The following is a 10,871-nucleotide window of genomic DNA, read 5'->3' on the forward strand; positions in this document are numbered from 1 at the left end:
TTGAAAGTTCAGTAAGGGTACTTAACATTTCTGCTACTTTAGATAGTCAGCATTTTATACAAATTGTATGAGACTTTCAGAAGTAGCGAAATGTGAAAGTCACATTTTCCTGTACTTGTGATAAATTGCATTGACCTTCAGAGGCAGGAAACGCGTACATATTTGAACATATCGCTTTATGCATATATTAACTGCGTTTTTTCATAATATTTTTCGGTGATTGATAAGTTGTATGAAGTTACACTTTAGTATTTAAATCAAAATTATCGATATTTAACAGTAGATGAAAAATTCAAATGAGCTTGGATCTAAGTATCCCATTCAGAAAAGAGAAACTAGGCGGAATTGTATCTCTCCGTTATATTTTAGTGTATCACAAAATATAGAATGCTAGACTTTTTATGTTAAAAGCAGTAATGACTAATAACTTACAATAGAAACAAGTCCAAAAAGTGGGTCTATCATTTGTAGCATCTAGAGGTAATATTCTACTTTTTTCTAAAAATACTGTTTGGTTAACCAAACAGCCATACTATCATGTTTACGTCAAAAGCAAGTAATGGCCTGTAGAAGAGTGTTTACATAGAGGCCTAGAGGCAACGGCCCTAATCTAAAAATAGAATCAAAGGATAATATTGTTTTGGTGTTTAAACGGGTAGAATTGTATTAAAACCTATACCTTCATGCTCAATTTAAACTTTAGTTAACTACGTATGGATGAAATCCAAATTGAGGACTGTTTTAAAAATAGCACTTGGGGGGCACTTTTCAGCTTGTGTCTGTTCAGCATCAGCAGGCAACATGCGCACATTTTCAAACTCGGTATGATCTGCAAACGTTTTGGTTCAGGACTCTTTAGAATATTGGGCTGCCAGGCCCTCTCTGCCCCCTCTGCCCCCTCTTGCTACCCTCTGACTCACATGCTTCGTGGAAGGCAAGATGAGACAGAAAACACAAAATTAATCGATGGCCAAGCAGCTTCTTTATTAATAACACAAATTAATTGACGAAAACTACAAAACCCAATTCAAAATATGATCTTAAAGCAAACGAGTAATTCAACGCACTGGCTCATAATCTACATCTGCAAAGAAGCAAAGGACCCCAGACACAACTGTGGCGATGCTGCCAGACCATCCAAGAACATACGACCATCCATATTCATATCCCGGCTCCAGATGGTACTTCCCAGTATAAACACTCATTGCGATGACCCCGAACATTGCTAAAAGATGATTCAATAAAAATGCTTAGAAAATTTAAGCAAAAATATTTGACACACTCAATTTAGTGTTATGCATGGCGCACGTGACCAGCCCAGTGTAACCAGCCCGGTAAGAACCAGCCCGGTAAAAACCGTCGAAAAATTGAACTACCCAGCCCTTTTTCATCCCCCCCCCGTCCCCAATGCAAGCTGGGATATTTTGCTTCCAGTCAGTCCTTGACAATTTTAGTTCCCTGTCTGAAAAAAGGAACAGAAGGTTTTGCAGTTCACCTTGAGGACCATTTCTCCGTTCACATTCTACCCAATCCCTGCAAACCCATGACAAATTTTGCCATATGTAATTTCTGTGCCCCAAAATGCTCACAACCACACACAGGGGCTAGTAGAATAGCACGCGACTTAATTAATATAATGTCAGTTTCATTTTCAGATTCCGGTATCATGTGCGCCTAGCAAGGCTCTAATTCGGGGTACCGGGTTCTATCTTACACACTTGAAAACCAGGTTGCACCTGACTGACGAGACAGGCCATTTTGTTAGACTTTTGATTTTCGAGACGTGGATCAAGATCCGAAAAAATTTCTGTGAAAAGAGACTCAAATCATTTCCAAAATGCTATCAATGCAACTTAATCTCCGCAATTGACAAGTAAAAAAGTCCTTTCAATACAGAACCGCGACTACTCATTTTTTTTATTTCTAGGTGCTTTAAACCATGCTTTGACGACAGAATACTGAAAAAGGTACAATTCTACTCGAAAAGCGATTTCAAATGCAATTTTCCAGGTTTAAAAGCCTCCAATCCTGCCAAAAGTGTAAGGATACTGGAAAATGCCACTACGTGAAGGGCTCCTTCGTGTAGATTATGTTAAAGACCTATTCAGACGCCTTGTAAAACGAGATGACCTTAATAAGAAATCGACCTTGTATAAATAAATCACAACCAATCGACTTCTTTCTTTTCCATGCAATTTCAGAGCCACAACCTTTCATCCATTGGCGATCTCTGAATGATACTGTCGTGTTGGGATTGGTATGATAAAGGTCTACTCACTCCAACAATGTTAGAATTATATATAACAACTGGGGAAAGGGTATTCCAAATTTTGGCCCCATAGAAGCTTGGTGATTTTATACCACAATTGACAGGTATGTTGAAAGATTCTAAAAATTATTCCTAGTTTCTATTTATTAATTCAATTTTTTAAACTGTAATTGTACAATAATTGTAATGAAAAAGGAATCCTTTTTTAGAGGATCCATTCTTAAAAATTCATTCAATACCTTCATTCTTCACGTGGATTTTAAGAATGTGATGTTTTCCATTTTATTGTTGGTGTATAAACCTTATAACTGACAAACCTTGATAATACATGTCTCGAAAAGAGAATATTTCAATCTCAAAAAGAGAATATTTCAGTCGCTAAAGCCCCCCAGCCCCCCTTGCTCCGCGGTGCCTGCACATATATAAGCATGATTTTATTCATATGTTTCAAGATACGTTGGTCTCAACAACTGTGTCCAGGATTCCTGGAATCTATCTTTTTTCTTAGAAATCAGAAATAAGCATACCTGCAAAGAGTAGATCAATGCCAATAAATCGCACAGTCATGCCTTTTCCCCATACCATCATAATCAAATACAGGACAACAAAAAGGTACAAGATGATTGCGATGATCAAAAAAGCTTTCACGGCATTCAACCAATCTAGAAAAGAAAATAACACTTTCAAAACTGCAGTTAAAACTTGGTATTAAACTTATGGTACAGCCAGGGCCGGACCAAGGTGGGTGCTATTGGCGCTGCAGTATGGGGTCCATTCCTGTAGTAGCCCTATATGAAAAAAGAGACAAGAATTTTCCTGCAAATAAAGAGGCCTCACAATTGACAATGGTTGGTACTCCAGGTCAAATTTGGGCTTAATCCGGCGCTGGGTACAAATTTCCCTCGGCCCCTTCGGCACGATCGGCCCCCCGGCACGATCGGCCTCCCCGGCCACAACGCCACTGTTGAACATATTCTAAAGAGAAAATTCGATACTGGAATTAAGAAACAAATCCTTTCCAACAATCTTGCCGAATTTTTGCGCTTCATTCAGATAAAGCTGCCTGACTGGAGATTGAAATGTGAGAAATTTTGTCGGATTGAGGGGGTTGCAGCCCTCCAAGCCAAAAATTTCAAAGCTAGACAAAAATTTGAGTGGGTTCCTACATGGGCGTTGTGCCATAACTTTCTGGCAACGCCCTTGACTTTCGTCCAAAATTTGGCGATGCTCATTTTCGTTTTTTGATAAGATTCACAATTGTAAAGTTTAATTTTAACAAGATAATATACTATATTGTCATGATTCCAAAGCAAGTAAGAAAAATAAGTCTGTAAAACAAACCAAGAATTGTGATAATGAATTCTAAAAGAATGGTCTCGATTTCTTGCCAAACACAGGATCTTGATAAATTCCTTTTGCTGGTTACAGAAGGAGATAAGCTTACTAAGTGTAGCAAGATTTCAGTGAAATTCATGCTATAAATATTACCAAATAATGAACAAGACAAATTTACAAATATTCACCAAGTTTGTCAAAAATGGAAAACGATGGACAAAGCCTCCCATCATATATAGCAAACAAGCAATTATTAAAAATTTGAAATTATGACATATGAAATCATCTCATCCAATTATCTAAAGTCATTCTCTTTATCTTGATAAAGTTCTTACACTATAGATAAATATCTAATCACAGTAGATGAATATCACATATCAGATAAATATCACAGTGGCCACAACGCCACTGTGTTATCTTGGTGAAACGTATTCTAAAAAGAAAATTCGACACAGGAATTAAGAAAGAAATCCTTTCCAACAATCTTGCCGAATTTTTGCGCTTCACTCAGATAAAGCTGCCTGACTGGAGATGGGAATGTGAGAAATTTTGTCTCAATGAGGGGGTTGCAGCCCTCCCAGCCCCTATGTCTCCTGTCTCCTGTCCCCTATGCCTCGCATTAAGTGATCTGAACTTGTAGGCCGTTTCATCTTCATTCAGGTAATAGCCAAAGACTGCCAAAAACTAAAATGTTGATCGCAACCAGTTTTTATCCCACTCGTAGCTCGTATCTCGAAAATTCTAAAAACTGCTTGCAGCTAAACCTAGTAGAGTACAACAAGTCATAATGTTTTCAAACGTGACTTTGCAAATCTCTGTCCTTTCAAGCCTATGTAATGCAAGGAGCACATCACTGCATGAAAATCTCGTACGGCTTTGGCCAAAATCCTCTGATACTCAAGCAAAATATCAGAAATCATTAAAAACCTTTTTTTTTAAATGTCGTACGCTGTTTGGAAAAAGTGATACACCCTTCGTCATTATTATCGCAATCATTAAGGGGTGAGTTCTAAAAAATTCAACAAAGGGGGCTCCAGGGGCAATTTCATATGACAGGCTGTAGTTTCTTTTTCGGAGGTGCTACCAAAATAACTAGGAGGAGGGGGGGGGGGGGGTTCTTACACATAATGTTGCTAATAACAATAGCAAAAATATAAATTGGCTATATTTTGGCATTATCAAGGGACCTTAGCCCCCTGGGCCCCCCTAGCTCTACACCTCTGTTTCTTATAACCACGCCCATATTTTCATAGATGCATATATAATAGCTAATGCTCAAGCAAGCCAAACCGTACTGGCACTAACCACGAGAAAAGTCCCAATAACCATGGAAACTTGCCACTTATCATCACATCGAACTTAGAAAGCAAAACAGACCCCCCCAAAGTCAAGATAATTTTCTCTCCGCCCCCTGCAACCCCCCATCTCAGAAATCATCAGTGGGTACATTACGAAACCACAATTCAAAGTAACGCATTTATTATTGCCAGGGTTTCAAACAAAATGCATGTTATTGTAAGTCATCAATGTCATTGCATGGTCATTGTCATTTTTGTCAGTCCGTCCGTGTAAACTGTCATCATCCTCGTCATTGCATTCACTTTTCGGCTGAGTTCCATTCTCTAGGGTTGGCAAGTTGGCCAGGTTTCCGTCACATACTGTTTACCTAATGTTGGTCATGAAATATGACTTTCACTATAATCATAATCATAATTATTACAGTAATCGATCGTCTTTTTTAATGACAAAGCTCTATGACGACCCCGAGAGGATGGGCCTAAATTCAGCAAACATCACCTCTTGGTTGAACCGGGCTACACCTCAACCTGTTTTCAATTTCTACGCATTCTTTCCACAATCCTCTGTGAACTATTGCTGCTGTTTTGTTAAAAACTGTCTGCGTCCGACACCAATGGTGCGTTGCTGTGCTACTAATGAGAATAACAGCTCCAAAAAACCCAAGAATGAAGGAGCAAAATCGAAGAAATTCAATGTTTGCCATTACGGAAGTCGCATTCTGCTTTGTTTATCTGCCAGTATTTCCCACTGATGATGATACGTCGTCTATATTTTGTGTATAATGTACACCAACAATCGTCTAGTTCTCTACCACTAATCAATAAAGTTGATCAGACAGTGATCGTAGCAGCAAAAGCTCGATCCAGTCTATTTTTCTGATCGTTGTTTTCACAATAAATTTACCGTGCCCTGGGTACCAGAACCGAATCTTCCATTTTTTTGCCGCCCTTAATCTTTGTGGCTCTGGTACCCAGGCTACGTTTACCGTAAAAGCTCTTTTCACCCTGCCCCACTATCTCTATTGTTCCCATCTAATATCTAAGCCTATTGTTCCTCGCTAACCTTATTGTTCTTCTCTATCTTTACTTTCCAATCTTCATCAAGTCTCTGCTCGAAGAGGAAAAAAGAAGTACAATGCCTGCCAAAAGTCTTGGAACACTGACATCAATTTCCAAGGTCAAAATCAATCATCCCCCTCTCCCCCACGGAACAATGTTGGTTTACTATCAAACGGGTTAGGATTTTAGGAAGCACTTTCTTTTGCGCTTCTTTTATGATATTTCTCTAAATCATCATCATTGTTTGAGGGGGAAGGGGGCGGAAGTAGCAATTTTTTTCATGAAAGGAATGAAAGATATCAAATGCAGCGTACATTGGTGGGTGTTCCAAGTACTTTTGGCAGGCATTGTAAGCCGCCTGGGTATCAAGTCCTCATTTCAAACTGGAACGGGGGTGAATACAATAACAAGAATAAGAGTGATTATAACGAAACTTCTTGCGTAATATTTCATATTTCTAGGGTGGATTTTTAGGGTGCAGCAAATACTTTTTACATGCTCCTTTTAGATTGTCAAAAATTTGATAGATACATGTAATATACCAAATGCCGAAGACGTCACATTTTTGGCATAATCTTTGCGATCATTGCTTATTCAAACGTACTCAAATGCAGAGACTTTGGCGTCAGGGGACAATGGGGATAGGTGCCTCCCCAAGATTTTGCAGTGAACAAAAAGTACCCTTTTCAGAAAGTGCAATCAGTCTAATTTTCCCCCAACACAAAAATATTAACTTCTCTTTGAATATCTGGGTTTGAAAACTTTTTTCAGCTGCGTACCAGATATTCACCCAGTGCCCATCCAGTAGAAACGTGCTCTCAAAGTGTCGTGCCCCACCTCCCCCCCCCCCCCCAGAAAAATTTAAGATGCTCAAACTTCATGCCAATCCAACATGTCTTTTTCTACAGAGGAAACTTTGAGGTTTGTGGCTGTACTTATTTGCATTAATTTTCGACACATGTAAAATTTCACCATATGCTTTATTTCTATTTAAATCTTATGCTAGAGAACCAAAGAAAAATAGTCAAGTTTTAGGTCTTTCTTTATTTTCTTTACAATTCACCTATTAGGAATATTATAATCGCGTGAAAGGTGATATAGAGTTCTAAAGTGTCAGAAAAATCTATTTTTAAATTTTTTTAATTTGGATCCCATAACCTGAAAGAGCATCGTGAAATACCTCTAAATGTGCAAAATCAGGCAAGTGTGCTATGAATTGGCAGAGATATGGCCACATGTTTGTTGGTTCTCTCCCCATCAAACCTCTGTATTTTGGTCTCTGTTCGTAACTTTATGAACCGAGCCAAAATAACAGTGATTCGTTAGAAAACTGAAAATCTTTCATTAGCCATATCTCAACCGATTTTAGACATATCTGGCCAATTTTGCGCATTTGAAAGTATTTCATGGTGATCTTTTACGCTATGTGGTTAAAATTCAAAAATTCTAAAAATAGTTTTCTGATGACGTCACACTTTAGAACTCTATTGGAAATAAAACTTTTGTGAACACAACAACTGCCTTCTGCTGGCGGTATGTTTCTGGCACATTTCAGAATGCGCTGATAGCGAAGGCGCCAAATGATGTAGATAACACTATAACACTGATGTAGAAATTGATGTAGATAAATGATGTAGATAACATGTTGAGGAAAGGGGTGATGTTTTCTAAATGTCAGTGCCATAGTGAACGGTCACACCCCTCCGATGTAAATTCGAAACTAAACGAGAAACGATCGACTTTAGGACAATAACACATTTGTAGGTATCACACAATAGAACACGCTGATGTCTACCTCGCTGATCTCCCTCTTAGGAGTCTGGGTCTTACAGCGCGCCTAAAAATCATTTATGATTACTACAGAGAGGAGAGATTGAATGTGAAACTAAATTGCCTATTCGTTACTTATTTGCACATTTTAAGGGAAATTATTCTAGGAATGTTGTTCAGCATGAAGTTGTGTTTCAAAAAATATACAAATTAAGTGGCTCAGGCGAAAACAAAATTTGACTCCCTGATGATCATCAGTCCACCATTTTGGGGCTTGCCCAAATAAGGAATTACTATTGTCTAATTTATAGGGCTTTTTTCTTGTCATTTCCAGTATAGAATAGAACCTGTGCGCCTATTTGCAGATATCACCAAGTCGCTATGAATTAGTAAGCTGATGAAACATGACAACGCACCAGGAAGATCAGATTTTACCATTCCTAATGATAAACGTTTTGTCGTATTTTCCTCCTTGTTGATCCCCCTCCCCTCCCCTCAAAAAAGTCTGCTGGTGCCCCTGCCAATAGTCTATAAAAGGTTATGGTGGTTTGTGCTTTAGAAAATTTGAATTGCTTTCTTTAACAATAAAGGCTAAGAAATTCGCTAACAATATGGGCGTGGCATGTATCCTGTATGTGTTGGGTTAATATCGAATTTCGGAAAAGAAGATGGAGCTGATTTCGGTAAAGAGGACGGATGCAACCAATTCAATTCTGCACGTGTAGCTCTCTTGTTGCAACCAAGAATCATATATTAGGTAAACAACCTACTCATGCTAGAGAGATTGAAATAAAACGTTTAGTGATGCGCAAAATGACAATTTGTGCTTTCGGCTTCACCTAGAACAATCGCGGTTATACTTTGAGGTACCGTTTCGCCCATTTATCAGCATGCATCGCTTACTGTGGCTACAATTAGCAAATCATGCTTCAATGTTGCCCATGATATCAAAAAAGGTCATTACGACGTCAAAAGATATTATTAATCTTGTGAATTCAGAAAACTTCTGCACGACAACCAGAGTAGAAACTTTGTCGCGCGCCCGCAATGTATTGCCCGCGTATACATACTTTCCATCTGTGCGCCTTTGCATTTTGGCCACTCAAAGTAACATTTTACATTACCAACATTACAAATCTCTAAATGTGCGTATTTCAGGCGCACAGTCTGAAATGTCCGCGCAAGAAACAAAGTTTCCAGTGCGATACGGAACGGATACGACAAAGATCAAACGCAAACCAGAAACATTAAACTTCTGCCCGAGAATTGTGGGCAGCAAATTTATTCCTTAAACAAAAATTAGTCTTATACAGAGACTTTTATGCGACATCAAGCTCCCTATTTTCTACTGTCGTAGGTACACCAGCGTGAATGTGTGGCTATGATCCACAATGAAGCTAAAAAAATCCTTTCAGGTTGAATGGGCGCACCGGCCTACCGCGTTTGGATCATATTGATTCGCTCAGAGTTTAGTTAGTGGGTTTCGGGCATCTACGTATAGAACTCGGCCCTTCTAAGCTCTACTGCCCTATATAGAGGGGGGGGGGGAGATTTTTATATGCTTTGAAAAAAGCAAACACTTGAGTATACCAAGCTTTTCGTCTGACACTCTTCAGAGTATAGAACATAGATCTAGCCATTTTTTTAAGCTTGTACCACCAAAAGGTTGTTTGCATATTTTTATATGCGTAAAGAAAAACCAACACAGCGCTGCCATTTGCTTTCATTCATTTCAGTTTAGGGTATTCTACCCTGATTGCCAGAGCTGCAACTTATTTGCAGCCTCGCCTCCGTATATCTAATATTTTGTGGTAACGTGTTTTGTGAGCCTCGCACCTAGGTTAAATGTAGCAAGTCAGTCTAGTTCTCGCAACGCCCTTTCCACTACTCACAGGATCAAAAGAAATTCAAGTCGCTCGATCTCCAGGACATTCTGGATTGAAAAAATTCAGCTACGTATTTCAGCTCTTTTTGGTCAAGATAAACAGATGTGGTCCAATCATTTATTTGGTCAACCCACAGAGAAAGAAATCCACATTGTGGATTTTTGTGTTCGGTTATATTGAAAATAAGCAGCCAAACTCCCCTAACGAGCATGTGCCTTTAAAAAACAAAGTTGTAACGCTCAACCAGACTCGGGTAAAGATGCAAGGTTTGGGTTTCTCTTCGTGAATACGAAGGAAAAACTATTAAGGGAGCATTTTTGATGCTCTTTAATCAAAGAGCCGACTCTGTACTGCCTTATTGAATCTAACCGCAATCTAATTACACGATTTACAGTAAACCCAATGGGAGCACATTAAACAGTCAATTCTATAGTAATCTGAGAATGAACAATTCCGTCGTTCGGAAAGACAACTGTGAGCCAAATAACAATGTCCTCCTAATTCAAATTTCATTGTTTTGCCATCAAACACCAAAACTCTCTAGCTTTTTCGCTCTGTCTTGTCCTTCAAATTGTAGACATTTCTCGTTCATCCTCTTAATTGATCGTAAAAAAGAGTTACGGTGTTTGATATAATCGCTAAACTAAAGAAGCTAATCTAAAGGTACAATAAAGCGTTGTAGAAATCAAGTTGATTTAAGATAAGAATTCAGCAAGAATGTACGTTAATATGTCAGATGACGCGGTACTGTTACCTGTAGTTTGAAGGTTTGAACATGAGTACATGCCATCAGTGTCTTGTCGGCAGTTCTCCCAAATACCACCATATATAGTATCATTGTTTTTCATCTTGTATACAAACCAATGGTGTGTTGGCGTTGCCACTATGATAAATAGTAGGCCTGAAAAGCCAAATATGAAGGCAAAAAGCCTGGCTAGGCCAACACTGTCAGACATTTCACTAGCTGTGGAAATCTTTCAGACACGATTTACAAGCTGCGGCCTTGAGGAGGGCCTAGTTATGCTCAAAGAATGTCACCGATGCAAACTAGTTGAATGTGTGTTCACATCTGTAAACTTCATTGTTGAGGTCAGGGACACTGGACTACAACTTTTTGTTTTTGTCACACTTCACTGGGCGAAGTAAGTCTATCGTTAAGGCAACTGGGGGATTAAGGACCAGGATAATACAAGGCCAGTGTTCATTGGTAGATCACAGGAAAAAGAGCAAGGGGATCTATGTTCCGATGTCGTA

At 38.9% G+C, this 10,871-nt stretch overlaps 1 protein-coding gene across 1 annotated transcript; it reads right to left on the bottom strand.

Annotated features, from left to right (window-relative positions):
* Positions 1 to 963: 963 nt before the first annotated feature.
* Positions 964 to 10,714, bottom strand: LOC135688179 (peripheral myelin protein 22). The gene is made up of 3 exons (XM_065204911.2): positions 10,372 to 10,714; positions 2,797 to 2,931; positions 964 to 1,225 (listed from the first exon to the last, which is right to left on the bottom strand). Exons 1-3 carry the CDS (start codon positions 10,571 to 10,573, stop codon positions 1,059 to 1,061), a joined length of 504 nt encoding a protein of 167 aa, XP_065060983.2. The 5' UTR covers positions 10,574 to 10,714; the 3' UTR covers positions 964 to 1,058.
* Between the last annotated feature and the right edge of the window lie 157 nt (positions 10,715 to 10,871).

The sequence above is a fragment of the Rhopilema esculentum genome, chromosome 19 (genome assembly GCF_057945365.1).
Source record: "Rhopilema esculentum isolate cy_ngs chromosome 19, ASM5794536v1, whole genome shotgun sequence".
In the NCBI taxonomy this organism is placed as follows: domain Eukaryota; kingdom Metazoa; phylum Cnidaria; class Scyphozoa; order Rhizostomeae; family Rhizostomatidae; genus Rhopilema; species Rhopilema esculentum.

Excerpts from the sequence above, each read along its gene's own strand:
- LOC135688179 (XM_065204911.2), bottom strand. The coding sequence starts at position 10,573 with ATGTCTGACAGTGTTGGCCTAGCCAGGCTTTTTGCCTTCATATTTGGC. Across the intron at positions 2,932-10,371 it reads TTCAAACCTTCAAACTACAG|ATTGGTTGAATGCCGTGAAA; the intron begins GTAACAGTACCG and ends TTTCTTTTCTAG. Across the intron at positions 1,226-2,796 it reads CATTGATCTACTCTTTGCAG|CAATGTTCGGGGTCATCGCA; the intron begins GTATGCTTATTT and ends ATCATCTTTTAG.